General features: G+C 48.6%; 1 protein-coding gene across 2 annotated transcripts in view; it reads left to right on the top strand.

Annotated features, from left to right (window-relative positions):
• Window positions 1-17,848, top strand: part of Esrrb (estrogen related receptor beta) — a 156,779-nt gene that overhangs the window by 105,760 nt on the left and 33,171 nt on the right. For both annotated transcript variants that reach the window (XM_076921593.1, XM_076921594.1), the window contains exon 2: window positions 3,068-3,477. In XM_076921593.1, coding sequence (XP_076777708.1) covers window positions 3,068-3,477 — 410 coding nt within the window. The remainder of the gene's footprint in view (window positions 1-3,067; window positions 3,478-17,848) is intronic.

Here is a 17,848-nt window from a genome sequence, read left to right as displayed (position 1 = left end):
CAAAGGCTAGAGCAGTCAGAGGGAAAGAAGAGAGGCTCAGAAGTTCAATGGAGAAGAGTCATCTGTCTTCTCTGCCCTGCGGAGGGCATGTGGGAAGGAGGTCCTCGGGATACCTTGCAGGTGGTTAGGCGAGTGGTGGGTAGCAGTGCCCAGGAAGATGACAAGGCACCAGCCAGAGATGTAGAAAGGATCCAGAAGAGTCCCTTAAGTGGGGATCCGCCGCTTACAAAATGGAGAATGAGGTCTGATAGGAGACGTTCCTCAGGGTTGAAAGGAACGCCCCATCTGGAGCAGTAGGAACCTGGGGACCCAGTCTCTACGAACTGCATATGTGGGCTGGTAAGCTGGAGTGCAAGGGCCTTTAATGGGTCTTTCATTCCAGTATCTGAAGCTCCCTCTGATGTGTTTATAAAAAGACAAAGAGAAAGGGAACATGTTCTGTGGGTGTGTGGTGAGGTATGGGGGAAGGGGATGTCTCAGTGGGGCCCATGCCGAGGCATCTCTTCCCCTGAGGGACCAGCCACACACTGGTATAGTATAGAATAGAGTTTATTCAGGGCATGGGGAGGGGAGTTAAGAGGGTAGTAAAGGCACAGAGAGAGAGAGAGAGAGAGAGAGAGAGAGAGAGAGAGAGAGAGAGAGAGAAGAAGAAGGAGGAGGAGGAGGAGGAGGAGGAGGAGGAGGAGGAGGAGGAGGAGGAGGAGGAGGAGGAGGAGGAGTATAGGCCAGCCATGAGCACATGGACAGAGGGGGAAGGGGAGGGAGAAGGGGAGAGGGGACAGAGAGGAGCAAGAGGCAAGAGAGGAGCAAGAGAGAGAGGAGGAGACAAGCAGCCCCTTTTATAGTAGGCCAGGCCTACCTGGCTGTTGCCAGGTAACTGTGGGGGTGGAGTTTAGACAGAATGCTAACACCCTCTCTCTATACCAGTTCATGTGCAGATGAGTGAGTGACACCCTCAGGAGGTGTGCTGAGTGTCTTTGCACTTTGGTGGGGCCAAACGTCCAGTCACATTACCAACTCTGTGGTCTCTGAGGCTAGACCAAAGACTGTTTTGTAGGTGTAATGACAAAGGCACCCCCATTCCCTACGGAGTGACCCTTTTGGTGGGCACTTTACAAAAAAAGAGGATCTCACAAGGGAGTTACCTTCAACTGGTACAGGAGCCTCTGGCTCTGAGATCTTCCTTCCTATCCAGGAGTCTTTGTGTGTGTGTGTTGTTTTCCCCTCTGCTCCCTATCCCTTGTTCTGGACACCTAAGCTGGTACCAACTCTCTCCACTGAGGCAGGCCTGAGATGGAGGCTACTTTCGGGGATCACACCTCTAGATGGTTTTGTTTGTTTGTTGGAGAGAGGGTCTCTCATTGCAGTCCTGACCGTCCTGGAACTCTTCGTGTAGACCGGGCTGTCCCCAAACTCGAGATCTTAATGTCTCTGCCTCTGATGTGCCACCATGCCTGGTGGGAGACAGTTTTTGAGACAATCTACTTAGGCCTCCTGCCTCAGACCCAAACCCTAACTGAACGTGGCGAACAACTAGGTTCCCCTGAATGCTCCTGCAATCCAGTCCCCTTTACATGAACTTGGCTGGAGAGAGAGGACTCCCGGTAACTGAGAGGCCATGACTATCCCACAGTTTTCAGGGATCCCAGATGATCTGACATATTGGTGACGCTCCAAAGCATTCCTGAAGGTTCTGGGCAAAAACAAACGAACAAAAAACCAAAAACCAAAAACAAAAACCCAAAAAACCAAAAACAAACAAAAAACAAAAACAAACAAACCTTGAGGTAAAGGGGTGTAGGTGATGGGCAGAATGCATTTGAGCTGATTGAGTTATGGGTGGGTGGGTGTTTAATCTCTAAGGGGAAAAAAAAAACCAACTCTGGCTAAGTGTTACATGGTGGCGTGCCAAGCTTAGAGGGACATGCCTTTAGTCCCAGCGCTTGGGAGGCAGAGACAGGCAGATCTCTGTGAATTTGAGCCTAGACCTATCTACATAGAACACACAGTTCTAGGCCAGCCAGGGCTACACAGAACGACTCTATAAAGTTACATGGTGTTGCAGACCTGTAGTCTGGTTCCTTGTTGACTGGAGGCAATAGGATAATGAGTTTGAGGTTAGCCTGAGCTACTTAATGAATTCTAGGCCAGCCAGGGCTACTCTCAAGAGGTTCCATCTCAAAAAGAGAGGGAGTGGGAATCAGAGGAGCTGTGTGCAATTGGGTTTGGCTGACTCCCTCACACGTTCTAATGGAGACAGTCTTTTGGGGACCTGGGGGGCCAGAGGGGCTGGGTGCAAGATGTGTTATCCTGGGGCTAAGAAGGAAAAATAGAATCTGGGCAGTGGTGGAGCACAGCTTTAATCCCAGACCTCCAGGGGTTGGGACAGAGGCAGGGGAATCCCTGAGTTTGAAGCCAGTCTGTTCTACAGAGCAAGATCTCGGTAGACAGAACTACACAGACAAACCCTGTCTCGAAAAACAAAACAAACAAAAAAGCAGAAGGGAAAACAGGATCAAGAAATCACACTTTAGATGGGACCTCTTTTATCCAGCCTGGACCACAGCGCCTTTAGGTTAATCTGCCCCTTTTGGTCGGGTTAGGAAACTTGGCAGTCTTGGTGACTGAGAGGTACTATTGAGGCAAATCCCACGCCTGGACTTCACAACTCTTTGGGGTTGGAAGGTACTGTGAAAGGGTCTAAAAGGCCCTTTTACTGTGAGTGACGGAGGTGAGGCTCTGTGCTTGGGGGCAGGTACACTGTCAGCTTCCACTTTTTGTCAAGTAGGCAGGTTGGCCAAACATTTAGGAGGGACAGTTAGCATATTGTCACCCTTAGGCCAGCAATTTGCAAAAGGCAGGTTATCTGATTTGAAGTTTACGAATTAAAAGTTTCTTCTCACTCTGATGTCGCAGAGACTTTTCTGGGAAGCATCTACTGACCTGGCCATTATTGCAGCTCCTCTACCTCTTACCTGTAGACACGCCCATGTGGCCCGCCCACTAGGCCGGCGCCCCGCCCACCCTCAGAGTGCTTAGAACTGACTCCCTCGTTCTGTGTCCGCAGGATGCTGAACCGAATGTCGTCTGAAGATAGGCACCTGGGCTCTAGCTGCGGCTCCTTCATCAAGACGGAGCCATCTAGCCCGTCCTCGGGTATTGATGCCCTCAGTCACCACAGCCCCAGCGGCTCGTCGGACGCCAGTGGTGGCTTTGGCATGGCCCTGGGCACCCACGCCAACGGTCTGGACTCGCCACCTATGTTCGCAGGTGCGGGGTTGGGAGGCAACCCGTGCCGCAAGAGCTACGAGGACTGTACTAGTGGTATCATGGAGGACTCGGCCATCAAGTGCGAGTACATGCTTAACGCCATCCCCAAGCGCCTGTGCCTCGTGTGCGGGGACATTGCCTCTGGCTACCACTATGGAGTGGCCTCCTGCGAGGCTTGCAAGGCGTTCTTCAAGAGAACCATTCAAGGTGGGTGGTGGGCAGTGCGAGACCTGGATTCGGGCTGTGGGTGGGGACCTTGGTCTACAGGTCTAGTTGAGTTATTCCCTTAAATCCAAGTCTAGTTTCCTGGTGGCAGAGGTGGCCTAGGGGTCTCCGGTTCTGTGTCTCCATCTTTCTCATTGGGGATTCTAGACAAGGATTCCAACTGTAAGACACGTAGATAGACCATGTTTCCTCCTGCTTCATCCCTGAAACGCCATAGAAAGATCCACAGGAATACCTGAGCCTGGACAGCTCTCACCACGGATACTGTCCAATGCATGAGCCCTCCCTCCAAAAGCCCATTTTTGTGCTTGGGGCGCGGGTGCGGGGGCCATAAGGGTTATCATTGTTTGCCTCACTATTTCATACTTAGGTTCCTTTTTGCCTCTATGTTAATCACACAAGTAGAAAGGTAGGCCCGTTTTTTTCACGTGGACAGGAACTGACTGGGATCCTGGCGCTTTGGGCTATTTTTCCATACATTTGCATATCACTAGGGTCACATGCTGATAGATAGCCCTGGGGTATTCAGCTTTTTCATCTTGATGAATGTGTTCAGGAGTCCTGGAGCTTCCCTCTGTGCTGGTGAGTAGAGAGGGTAATGGTGGATCCAGTCCTCACTGGGCAATATTCTTTATGGCCCAGTGGGACTGGGAGCAAGCATCTTAATGCTTCAGGCTTTGTATCGAACACTTAACTTGCAGCTGTCGGTCAGTCAAGATATCTGGTGAGCACCTCCTAAGCACTGTCTATGCAGATAGATAACAGGCACCAATTCCCTTCCTCCTGGCCAGTCACACTGCCAAACCCAAGGAAGCTGTCCCTTTCTTCCAGTCTGGTTCTCCACCGCCCCCCCAACCCTTACACCCACTCATCCCCCATCCTCCCTACCCCCCATCCCGTCACACACACCCCCTTTGGCCTCAACAGTGTTCTGTTCCACTGTTTTCCCTTGACCACTTTGGACCGTGTTGGCCAAGCTTCCCTAGGGTGATTCTGTTTATTCAACAAGTTTATATTTGTTAATCTCACTGGATAATGATCTATTCGACCAGTTGAGGGCATTTGAGCTCGAGTATGTTTACAGTTCTACTTAACCATTCGGAGGCTTCTGGGTCAGACCCTTGAACCAGCCCTTCCTTACCTGTGAGCTCAAACTTGGGTGTGCTGCCTCAGTTCCTTATGTGTTTTATAGAGTGAGCTTTCTTTTTAGGGTTTTATGTAGCCCTCTTTAGGCTCCCTTTACTGTGTAACCAAGGCTGGTCCCTATCTCTGGACTGCCGTCTCTATGTTTCAGATTTCCAAGTGTGGGGACTACGGGATATTCTATCACTATCCCACCTATTGTTTTCCCTTTCTCGTCTTCCTTTCTTCTTTTCTTTTTTTTTCCCGATACATTATTGGGAATTGAACCTAGGAACTGGTTGTGTGCTTACCAAGGCATGCGTGTAGAGGTCAAAGGACAACTTGCTGGAACAGGTCCTTCCTTAACAGGTGGGCGAACTCATCAGGAGCCTTGGCGATAAGTGCTGGCCCCTAGCTTAGTGTTTATTGATATTTTTCCTTTTAACAATATCACTTACCGTACACTTTTTACTGTAACAGCAAGTTTCATCATGCAGAACAAGCTTTGTCATAGAGATATATTTAAATAAAGTAGTGTAATTACTTTGATCTAATAAAATTTAGATTATTAAACTGTTTTAGGGTCTCTTGAGATGGCTTAGTGTAAACATGCCTGTCACTAAGCCTAATAACCTTTCAATCCCCGTAACCCGCATGGTGGGTAACTTCTGACCTCACTTGTCCCACACGTGTACACAAAATAACTAAAATACAATTAGTCCGTTGTGGTCATGAATAATATTCATTTGGTACTTTGTGACAGGATCTTACTGTATAGCCCTGGCTCACCCAAAACACAAGAGATCTACCTGCCTCTTTCCTGAGTACTAGCATTAAAGGAATACACTATCATGCCTGGCCATGAATAATTCTCCCCTTCTCACAGGGTTTTTCTATGTAGCCCTGGCTGTCCTGGAACTTGCTGTGTAGACCAGGCTGGCCTAGAACTCAAAGATTCTTGCCTGCCTCTGCTTGTGGTGTGCTGGGATTAAAGGCCTGTGCCACCACCCCCAGGCATGAACAATACCTCCCTTAGAATTCTTTGGCCAAGCCAGCCTGCAAATGTTTAGACGGAACACATTTGAACATCTTGTTGTATACCAGGAGCGGAGACAATGAATGCCCTCTAGGCTGCTCTTGCTTCGTGTTCCCCTTTTTGGTGCTGGGGATGTAACTCAGGACGTGGCATACTGGGCATCTGCCGCTTTATACCCCTGCCCTTGGGTGGCAGGAACCTCGGGGTCTATACGTGAGATAAATGGTGCATGGTGCGGCAGACAGCTCTGTCTCTTGCTTCAGCCAGGGCAGAGAACTTACAGCGAGCAAATTGTTTGAAGCATCGTATGCTACTGAAACCACAGGGTTTTTCTTGCTAAACTGGGAGTGACCTTGAAGGTTTGTTTTATACTCCTTAAAATAATTTTTTTGGAAAATGGGATTTTTAGAAGATGATCACACCTTCTCCTCCCCGCGGTGTCTTTAAATGAGGCAGAGGTATTCTAGACCCGATTTTCTAGAAACCAAGGCTGGGATGTATAGACCCAGAGCCTCTGCCACCCCCTTTACCAGGTGGTTAGGAGAGTTCTTAGGAAGATCTGTAAACAGTATTAATTATGTGCTACCATGAAAAGGATACAGATCTCTTCCTAGAAGTTGGCTGAATACTGTGACCCTTATCTCCAGCAGAGGTCTGAACTCATTACAGGAGACACTCCTCTCCAGAGCTGGGGAAAGCTAGCTTGAGGCCAGAAGTTGGCCGGATGCTCTCCTTATTAACTCTTTAGTTTCATTCTGAGGAAGATTGCTATCACCATGTAGCCCTTGCGGGCTAGCTGTTCTGTCTCTGCCTCTCACCCCATGGTTTCGTAATTTCCTGGGATTTTTTTTTTTTTCCTAAATGGAGTCAATAGCAAAAGAATGAAGCAATCACTTGATAGAAATTCCTGCTTGTTACACAGCAGGAATTTGAGACTGGAGTTGTGGTTATCGTCTCCCCCCGCCCCCCCCCCCAAAAAAAGGTGGAATTTATTGCTAAGTGCCTAGGGAGGGGTCTAGGCCCAACAGTAGGCTCCAGACTACAGCAGCTTTCTTCTAATCAGGGAGATCCAGACCATTTTTCTTTGTGTGCATGGTCAGGGAGGGTATTTCCAGGACTGAGGTGCTGTATGGGCTCCGTTTTTTTGTTGTTGTTGTTGTTTTTGTTTTTTGTTTTTTTTTTTGTTTTGTGTGTGTGTGTGTGTGTGTGTTTAACTTTTGAGACCTGATTAGCCCAGAATTTGCTATGTGTAGTCCAGGCTGGTCTTGAATTCACAGATCCAGTTGCCTCTGCTTCCTGTGTGCTGGGATTGGAGCTGATTGCTGTATGGTGCCAGACAGCAACCTAAGGTTTCTTGAGGGCAAGGCTAGAGTTCTATTGAGCTGCACCTCAGCCGCAGGCCATCTTTTAAGTCTGGCTTTGTGAGCTGGCGTCGTCGTGATAGAAGCCTTTGAAGTATCGGGAGGCAGTGGGAAAGCCAGCCTGGTCCATATTAGCAAGTTTAAGGCCAACCTGGGCTACATAGAAAAGGTTTAGTCTGTTGATTGATAGCCAAGCAACTGTAACCGTCTGTAGGCTCTCAGCACAGTGGAGACTGCCATCCCTCCAGAAATTTCTGTCTGTTCCTTCCTTTACGGAAGGAAGTTTACAGAAACCAGCATGTGATGACAGACTGTTGGGAGACCACCCCTGGTGGCTCATCCTCTGGGCTCGGCTGCAGGTGAAGGAGAAGAAAGGGGTGGCTCGCCGCCCGGGATGAACGAATCAGCCTGCCTTTGGCTTTTGTAAGTCAAGTAGGGCTGGGACCCAGACACTCCTAGCATTGACTTATTATCCCAAACACATGACCGAGCTGCAACAGCTGGCTGTTGGACCACAAAACTACACTTTTACTAATCACCCTTAGAGAGCAAGGAACAGTCTGGTCTCCAGCTCCTGCTGTTTGAAATAACTCCAGTGGTGTAAGTGAACCAACTTCACTGGCAGTGGAGATTGCAGAGCTGGGAGATGTTAGGAGCATAGCCCAGAATAGATGAGTTCAGAGATAAACAAAGGCACCTTACTGCCGACAGACCAGTGGCTCCAGGCAGAGGGAAGTTGGGGGGGTCTGATTGAATTTGCTAGTGTATCTAAAAGAGGGTTTGTGACTGTTCAGAACGATTAGCCTGCCCTTGGAGCAGAGACTGGAAAAGGTGCCTTCCTGTCCAGGAAAGGGGGAGCTGAGGTGAGGCTGGGGGCAGCCTGTGAGTGATGTATTAAACGTTCAGGTGATCTGATTAATATCTTTCTGATTATGAGTTAGTTCTCTCAGTCAAGTTGTGAACTTTCTAGTTAGGTAGACGGATCAATTTCTTAAGTTAGAGGCTTTATTTTTTTGCCTTGGTGTCTCTGGGGCTTATACATCACACTCTTGAACTTGGGCAGTGGGAGTCTCCCCCCCTCACAGACAGCCCCTTTCTGTGGCTAGTATCATCTGACTTAGGGGAACTTAGGGGGTCAGATTCCTGCCTGTGATGCTGACCCCACGCCCATGCTGATCAAGGCTGTAGATGTTAGGTCTTCTGAAGAGGAGCTCCAGGGGGCCCTGTCAGTCAACCTTGACCATTCTAGCAGTGACTGCCTACCTTTTTATTGAGTGTGGATCCTTCTGTAGATTTTAAACATGTAGGAGCCTTCAGTCCTCAAAATGTTCTCAACCCTCGCCTCCTTTCCTGCTTCCCTTCCTCCTCAGGTTTTTTGTTAGTTTCTTTTTAATGGTTATGGTAGTGGGGCCATTTTCAGGGAGGTTCCCTCTTGGAGCCCCTAAGTGTTAACCCCATTACCAGCCCTTAGGATATCTCAGACATTGTTAGCACTGGTCTGATTCCTTGAGAGGGCAGGAAGCTGGGATTTGGAATCTCATGATGTAAGGCAATTATATTTTAGACAGAACCTCAAACTTAGTGTGATTCTCTCTGGTCTCAGCCTCCTGAGTGCTGGGATTCCTGGTGTGAGTCGCCATGCACAGCCTTTGTTGTTGTTGTTGAGTTTTTATTACATTTGTTGATTTTGTATGCCACCAGAGTTTGTGTGGAGGTCAGAGGATAACCAACCTGTGGGAGTCAGTCAGCCCTCTATGTAGACCCTGAGGGCCCCACATAGGTTTTCGATCATGGCAACAAGTGCCTTTATTTGCTGAGTCATCTCCAACCCTTTAAAAAGTGTGTGTGTGCGCGCTCGTGTGTCTGTGTGTGTCTGTGTGTGTGTGTCATGTCTCACTATGTAAGCCCAGGCAGGCCTCAGTTTTTCTACAGTTTATCTGCCTCAGCCTCCCAAGAGCTTCAATTCCAGGCAAGAGGCACCACACCCAAATGATATTTTGTTTTGTTTTGAGAAGGAGTCTCGTGTATCACTGGCTTGCTTCCGCTGGCCAAGTACTGGGATTATAGGCATATGCCTGTAAAAATTTCATTTTTGAAAAGCTTTCCGGTGTGCATTTTGTGGGGTAGACTTTATTGAGTTTGCCCTTAGAACCTTGGGTCTTTGCCAGCCTTCTAGCTACCTTTTGAGTTGTGTTTCAGGTCCCTCTATCCTTGCAGGTTGATTGAATGTAGAGATTGTTCTCCTTAGTCATTTTGATTTTTTTTTTTAAAGCCATAACGCATCTTTGTGTGTGTGTGTACATGTACATATATATATTAGGAAAATTCTTTTATGTGTTAATTTCCAGCTGTCAGGCTTAACTAGGCTTCTGACTCCCAACAGTTTTAACTGTCAATTCACATTCCTGAGGGTAGCAACATTTGACTTACATTTCTTTGTTTCCCTTGTTGCTGATTCAAACAGGTGACCAGCTTGATTGAAGTCTTCAGACAGTGCCATTGATTTCTTGTTAAATCTTAAATTACTGAAAGGCTAGGCACCTCTAATCCCAGCACTCAGGAGGTAGAGGCAGACAGATTGGAGTTCAAGGGCAGCCTGGTCCTTTAGTGAGTTGGAGGAAAGGGAGCCTTCTGTATCAAAAGGAGAGAGAGAGAGAGAGAGAGAGAGACAGAGCTGACATCATATCATCTCTAATATGAGGCAGTTGAAAACTTGAATATTAAGTAATTCCTCCTTTTTCTAAATGACTGAAGCCCCTGACTTATATTGGAGCTTGTGACCAGGTCATTAAGTTCTTCAGTGAGTTTGTGTTGAGTGACAGTCATTGCACTGGAGACCCAGGGCCCCCTACTCCAGCCTTTCCAATGTGACAAAGAAGTCAAGGAACAGACTGAGGTGGATCAACCTTTAGTGACAGATGGAGACCAAAGGTGAGGGAGGGTCCAGGAAGGCTATGTGAAGAAGTAGCTTTCAGGGTAAGTTGAGGCCCAGGTAAGAACTCTGGGGACCAGCACTTTGGGCAGAGGAAACATCAAGTGGTTTCAGGAAATGGTTTCAGGAGCAGCTGACACTATGCCAGTGAAGCTGAGGTAGGAGGATTGCTTGAACCCAGAAGAAGATCAAGGCCAACTTGGAGCTTAGGTATCTTATTAAAAAATCCTCCTTTAAAAATTAAACTTGTACACCTGGAGGAGGGGTATCTGTGGACATGCATGCCTGGTGCCTATGGAGACCAGAGGAGGTTCTCAGATCTCAGGAGCTGGATGGAGTTAGAGGCAGTTGTGACACACACACACACACACCCTTTGTTTATTGAGACCGATTTTCTCTGAGTAGCCCTGGCTGTCCTGGAACTTGCTCTGTAGATCAGACTGGCCTCAAACTTCGAGATCCTCCTGCCTCTACCTCCCAAGTGCTAGGATTAAAAGCCCCTGGATAAAGTTGTGAGCCCTTTAATGCGGGTGCTAGGAACTGAACTTGGGTCCTCTGCAAGCACAGTGTGTCCTAACCTGCCGAGCCGTCTTTCCAGCTGCCTCCTCTGCCCCTCCTTTTATTTTTTTCTTTGCTTAGAGATAAGGTCGATCTTTGTAGTCTTGGTTGGTCTAGAACTTGATGTGTAGACCAGATCTTCCTGCTTCCACCTTCCAAGTGCTGGGATCAAAGGTGTGCGCTACCTACCACCTCTCCACTAACTTTTTTTAAGAGTGAGACCTGGGAGTGTGGCCTAGTGGTGGAACAAACACTTAGCACCTGTGAGGCTTGGGTTCAGTCCTTAGCACAGAAAGAAGGGGCGTGTGGAGCATGAAGCCAATTTGTACTCATCCTGGCTGCCTGGAAGAGATGTGAGAAGGGACAAGAGTGAGAGAGACACCCTGCCAACACCTCCCTGGATCTGTGATTTAAATCTAGGAACAAATGAGGAGTCCAGGCTTGGAGCTCCTGCCCACCAGAGGCCCAGCAGCAGGCTCAGCTGGGAAAGTCTCCGCGGAGCAGGGTTGAGGCATGACTGATGGGTTGTTCTGTCTGGGACCACCTCCAGGCCTTTTGTCTTAGAGAATGAGGCTGGTGGGTGAATCCTGGGGGACCCAGGACAGGTATGGGGACAAAGCCCAGGCTCTGAAGCAGCTTGCAGGCTAGTGACAAGCCTGCTGGCTGACCTTGGACAGGGACTTGGGTCCCCTGGCTTCGGTTTCCCTGTCATCAGAGTCTGTTAAATGGAGCCACCAGAGAATGGGGCGAACAGCTCACGACCCTCTGTTGAGGACCAGTGGATATGCTGAGACTGTGGCTCTGACTTGGTGACAGAGTCCAAGGGGGGCTGTTTAAACCGATTCACAATCATGCCCTTACAGGGTTTTTTGTTTTGTTTTTTAAACTGTATCCTTTTGAACTAGTGACTCTGAACTTTCATTTCTTTATTAGCAAAACACTGCTAATAACTATCTCTGTCCCCTCAAGTGTTACTGCAGAAACTGAGCAGTGGACACAATGTGTGTGACTTACTGCCTGGTTTGTAATTGCTGTGAAATGAACAGTAAGTGTTCATCACTGTGCTTGACCAAAGGAAGCCAGTGAAGATTTCCAGATAGGGAATTAGATGACTATCCTCTTAGCAAAAGAATTCTGGCAGTGATAGGAAGGAAGGGTCTAGAAGCCATGTGTATCTGCAGGGAGAGGGTGGAGTCTGGAAGGGAGGAGAGCAGCGGAGGGTTCAAAGCACAGGGACTGGCGAGACTCTGCCAGAGACAGATGCAAGGGCATCTGGGAAAAAAGAAACATGGATGGTGGGATGGTGGCAGAAGGGTGGGAATAGAGGAAAAATTTGAAATAGACGAAATTCTGGACACACGAATCTGATCAGTTCAGAGATTCTGGAGTCCAGAATCTGCAGGCTTTGGGCTTTAGGTAAAATGAGATATAGGGCTGTGAATCTCCAATTGTGTGCCCTCCCCCTCCCCCACCTATTTTGCTTCCTTAGAAATGCAAAATTAGGGCTCTACCCCCTGGACTGAACAACCGAGAAACTCCTGACTGGGCTCTGTTGATTTGTGTACCACACCCAGCTAGCTCCTCAGGCAGGCTGGGAGGTGGAGGGATGAAGGAGGAAGAACCTTAAAAGGAGAAAACCATCCCAGCAGTTCTGAAACACTGGTTTGCCCTGGTTATGGCTGTGGTACATACACCTGTCCCGTTGATAGTGAAGTCAGCAACCTCATGTGCATAGAGAATCCAGGGAAGACTGAGATGGCGGTGGTTGCTCACGTAAAGAAACAGATTGTCTGTCCACCTCTTGTTAGGAAGGAGAGGAGGAAACTTCTGTAAACTGGTGAACTTAGTAAGCAAAACCTACAAATGAAAACTCCTTAGCATGTCAGAGGTCCCCAGAATAAAGGGGCCTTGCCCTGGTGTTCGGATTTCTTTCTTTGCATGAGTGGTGCACCACAGATTGATATGCTGTCCTCTTTCTTAAGAGTTTGCAGAGGATCAAATCTAGGGCCCTAGGCCTGCCAGGTAAGGCCTCTATCACAGAGCTACACCCCAGGCCACAGGATTTAAGTTTTCATAAGGTATAATTTAAAGATAATATTAAAGACTACAATAGAAACATAGATTCTCTTTTGAAAATCAGCATTACATTTTGTTTATCGTGTATGAGCCCTTAGGCCACAGCACACACATGGAGAAGTCGGAACTTGTAGGAGTTGGAAGATCTCTAACCATGTGGGTTCGGCTCTTTCTCAAGCTCTCAGGCTTGGACACAAACACCTTTACCCACTGAGCTATCTTGCTGGCCTATGAAATACAAATTTCTAAGTAGAGATAGGAGTGAAACATCTTCTTTGTTCCCTATCCAAAGTTAACCCTTGAAAAAACTCCCAACAACAACCACCACCCTCTAGCATGTTCTTGGTTACTAATGTTATAACTTCACACCCGTACTTAGAAATCTTGACTTTTTTTCAAAATTGGGTGGGTCACTCGCAGTCCGGGCTCCCTTGAAAAACCTGTCCCTTTAGCCCTAAAATTATACGCATGTGCCATTACACCCAGTTTTACTATTTGTCTGTCCCTACCCTGTGTCCATCCCTCCTTCATTCTCTCCACTTATTTGGTTAAAACTGATTTTTCTGTTTCCTTCTTGCCTCGCCATCTTGTTTCTAGGTTAAATGATGTCTTTGGCTTCTTCACCTTTTGTAGATTTTGCTCCCTGTGGGGCCCGGGTGTTTGTTACTTGAGCATGTTGGAGAGGAAGCCCTCCTGTGAGTGGAAAGGAGTTTGGGCTTTTTAAAGATTTATTTATTTTATTTATATGAGTACACTGTAGCTGTCTTCAGACACACCAGAAAAGAGCATCTGATCCCATTACTAATGGTTGTGAGCCACCGTGTGGTTGCTGGGGAATTGAACTCAGGACCTCTTAACCACTGAGCCATCTCTCCAGCCTGGAAAGGACTATGTTTTTTTTAACCCTTGGCCTCTTACTTACTGTATTCACACTTTGGGTTATGTGGACTGACAGTCATCACCACCTGCCACCTCCTAACCTGGACACAGTTAGGTTAGGAAAGCAAGGACAGGGAACACGTTGAAGGTACTTTCCTTGGGAACAAACTCTCATGCAGCTCAGGTTGATCTGGGGCTCACCATGTAGCCGCTACTGGCTGTGATCTCCTCAGAGCTCAGCTGATGTAACCTTTACAATTTTGTTTTTTGAGACAGGGTTTCCCTGTATAGCCCGGGCTGTCCTGGAACTCACTCTGTAGACCAGGCTAGCCTCGAACTCAGAAATCCATCTGCCTCTGCCTCCCAAGTGCCGGGATTAAAGGCGTGTACCTTTACAATTAAAAAAAAATCTACCTTGTAAATTTTATTTATTTATTTATTTATTTATTTATTTTTGATCTAGCTGGGCAGTGGTGGCGCATGCCTTTAATCCCGGCATTTGGGAGGCAGAGGCAGGTGGATTTCTGAGTTCCAGGACAGCCTGGTCTACAGAGTGAGTTCCAGGACAGCCAGGACTACACAGAGAAACCCTGTCTTGAAAAACCAAACCAAAACAAAACAAAAAACAAAGGGATCTTTTTGCTTTGAGGTAATTATAGATCACATGAAGCTATAGGCAAACATACAGTGAGATCGAGCACGTCCCTCACCTTGGTAAATTCTTGCCCATCATGGAAACTGCTAGAGGTACAGTTTCCAGGTTGCCCTCTCACTGGTGAAGGGGTTCTGAGAGTGGCAGGGCAGGATGTAGACCGCTTGGGAAGGTGTTCATTTGCTTATCTTAGAATGTACGCAGGCTGTTCCTGCAGAGCCAAGCCCTCTGTATCCCTTGGTGTAGGGAGAAATCCTCTGGTTTGGCTTATGGAGGTGGCTGAGTGGTCCCACCATCCATCCCTGTTCTGGTCTTCGATTCCCAGTTGCACTTGTCTTTGCCTTTGATCCTGTGTCTAGGACATCTTTGGCTCATGTTCTCCAGAGACTGTCAGCCTCCTCTTGTGTAGACCTTGGAGGGACTCGGTGGCCACGAGGAGGCTGCAAAGCTGGTTTGAATCAGCCAGACACCCCCTCAGCATACACTTCCAGGAAATCTGTTTTTAGCCTATCTCTTGCATTTTCTTAAATCATCTGTGCCTGAGGGCATGTGAGGTTCTTCTGGATAAGTGTATCTTCCTCCTTCTAGGTTCTTCTTCTTCTTTTTTTTTTTTTCTCCTGAGACAGGGTTTCTCTGTGTAGCCCTGGCTGTCTTGGAACTTACTCTGTAGACCAGGCTGGCCTCGAACTCAGAAATCCACCTGCTTCTGCCTCCCAAGTGCTGGGATTAAAGGTGTGCGCCACCACCGCCCGGCTAGGTTCTTCTTTTTTGAAGCTACTTCTTATTCTTTATTTAGTGTTTGTGTATGTGTGTGGAAGTCAGAGTACAGCTTTCCAGAATCTGTTCTCTCCTTCCATGGGTTCCAAGGGTGGAACCCAGGTCCTCAGGCTCAGAGGCAAGCACTTTTACCACATCAGTCTTCTCGAAGAAGCAACAGCTTCTCATCTGCATCCATTTGAGCTTCCGGACTTTTTACTTTCTCCTCTGTTCCCGATCCTCTCCCCACCCCCTTCCTTTTGAGCAAAAGGGTCTCCTGTATCCCAGACAAGCCTCATACTCAGTATATAGCCAAGGGTGATCTTCAGCTCTTGGTCCTCATATTTTTTTTTTCCTCCTGGGATCATGGGTGTGCCGCCATGCTCACTGTGATGCCGTTTTGGTGGACGGTCACAGGACTTCATGTGCTAGACAAGGACTCTACCAACTGAGGTACATCTCCAGTGCCTCTCTCCCTGTCCCATTCCCAAACTCTCACTGTTGCATCAACCTTTAACAAGCTTCAGGGAAGGCATGGAGATGTGTGTTTCATTGGGGCTGACTGGAAGGTATGGAGATAAGCAGAGGCCACTATATTACAACACAGACTGAGAACTTGCCTGTTGGAATGTGGCCTCCGGGGAGGAAGGAGGATGAGAAGAGCCTTGGGAGCAAATTGTGTAAGACTCCAGAAACTTCCTCAGTGCTGGACCCAAGAGGCAGGCTAGAGAGTCACTCTCTTTGACGTGACGAGGAAAATGGAGGAGCGTGGTGTGAGGATGGGTTTCAGTTTGAGAAAGCTGAGAAGCCCAACGGCAACGTGCAGGTCCAGGACAGACCATCTGTCCCAGCACAGGGCACTGCAGTTGGGTGATGGGGAGTCCACACAGGACTGAGATTGTCTAGCTGTGGATGAGGAAGGGTAGAGGGTTGAGGACAGGGTACCACACAGAGAGAAAGGGATGTCTCTGTGCTACAGGAATGAGATAATGAGAGCTTAGCTGGTTGCAGCTGCTCACCACAGCCGCTGAGGTCAGCTGGGGCCTTGGAACTGATTGAGTTTAAGGGCTCCCCGGGGCCTGAGGGATGAGGCTTCTGGCTTGCTTACAGCCTAGGGACAGCTGGTGGGGCTTCCCCTGGGGTTCCCTTCTGAGGGTGGCCTAGGATCAAAGAGACTATCCCTCTGCCTCAGGGTCACACAGAGTTCCAGTTCAGCACCGGATCTGCCTTCCTGTTCCTCAGGCATGAACAGGAGCTGAGGTCCAGCCATCCATAGATAGACTATGGTGCTCTCAAGTGTCCTTGGGTGGATAGGACAGTCTTCTGCGTGGCACTGACAGGCTAGATGCTGGTGCCCTCTGCATCTACTCCAGCAGATCTGCCTGGATGCATGATTTAGTTTGCCAGCCTTGCCTGCCTGCATGCCAGGGTCTGAGCTTCACTCAGTCCTGGCGTGCTGAGTCCATCCAACTTTGAGATGGAAACTACACCCATTTTATAGATGAGGAAACTGAGGCTCAGACAAGTTAGGAGAATCAGTTTGGGACCTGAGTTTGTGCCAGCTGTTGGCTAATGTCCCTGTCCTCTGAGGGTCTGTTCACTAACTTGGTCACCTCTGAGTTGATGGTGGTGTGTGTGTGTGCGTGTGTGCCCCACCGATGCCTTCCTCCCTGTGCTGAGCTCTCTCCTAGACTCCCCTTGAGACCACGGGAACAATGATGAATTAATCTCATCACTTTATCAAGGGGGCACTTAGAGAAATTACAAGACGAGGCCACCAGCCTGGTTTTGCTGGCAGCCAGCCGCCAGGCCCATAAAACAAATTGAAAGGAACCAAATAAATAAGGAGAATTAGGGACGCACACAGGCACTAGGCACTCGCGTGTGTCGGCGGGCATGCGTGCACATACGTATATGCTGAAACGTGAAGAGCATTGTCAGGACTCTGGCTCTAGGACGTACTCTTGTCCTGTCCGTCTGCCTTAGGAGGACAACACTGTCAAACCCATAATGCTCTTGACACCCACCCCCCAGGGGCGCCCTGCTCCCAACCCTATTCTGAGCAATAACCCGCGGTGGCTCTGCGCTCACACACAGGCTGGCTGGCCACAGTGCAGCTGAGAGCAGAGCGCAGAGGCCTACACTGTGCATCCCAAGCAGGCCATCGGGGTTCAGTTCCCAGGCTGCTTCTGCTAACAACAACCCCCGCTCCCCAGACTCTCACTGTATAACCTACCCCATCCCGATGTGATATTCCTGCCACACTACCCCTGGCTCTTATCTGGAAGAAGAGAGAAGTCGAGGTTGGTTAAGTTAAAGACAATTTACATTGAGCAGGGCTGCAGCTGTGTCACCAAACCCGTTGTTTAGTGGTTAGCGTACCTTGGGAGCCTAAGAGTGTCAGGTGTTTGATCTGCCAAGAGGAACTGGCCTGCACAAGGAGATAGACGACACGGACAGTCGGGCAGCCTGGGGTGGGGTGGTCAGCACAGAGAAGTGATACCTTCTTAGCGGGGTCTGGATTGGTGGCTGCAGGCCGGGGGCAGAGGGCACTTGGTGGACCTGCCTCTGCTTGCCAGTTCTAGGAGTTGGCTCAGGTTGTGCCTGCTGTGGGGATGGTGGGGTGGGATAAGAGACAGCCTACAGAGCCTCGAAGCCTGCACATAAATGGAACAGATGCATCAGCCGAGCCCAAGTTTCCCCCATCTCTTTAATATTACCATTTATAGCCTGGGGGTAGAGACTCAATATCTGTAATCCAAGAACTGAGTTTGGGGCCAGCCTGGGCTACAACAGAGTGAGACCCTATCTCAAAAATGTTAAATTACTGAAAAACTAAAAACAACCAGAAAACACGTTTCTATGACGATCGAAATTGCTGCCACGCCTCAGTTGACTTTCTATAAAGTTATCCAAGTGAGTTCCAAGGAATAACGTTAGAGGGGTTGGTGAGATGGCTCTGTGGGTGCTTGTTGCTAAGT

This window comes from Arvicanthis niloticus, chromosome 23 (assembly GCF_011762505.2).
Source record: "Arvicanthis niloticus isolate mArvNil1 chromosome 23, mArvNil1.pat.X, whole genome shotgun sequence".
Taxonomy (NCBI): domain Eukaryota; kingdom Metazoa; phylum Chordata; class Mammalia; order Rodentia; family Muridae; genus Arvicanthis; species Arvicanthis niloticus.
Note: the sequence above shows the minus strand (reverse complement) of the source record. Positions and strands in the feature narration are given on the sequence as shown.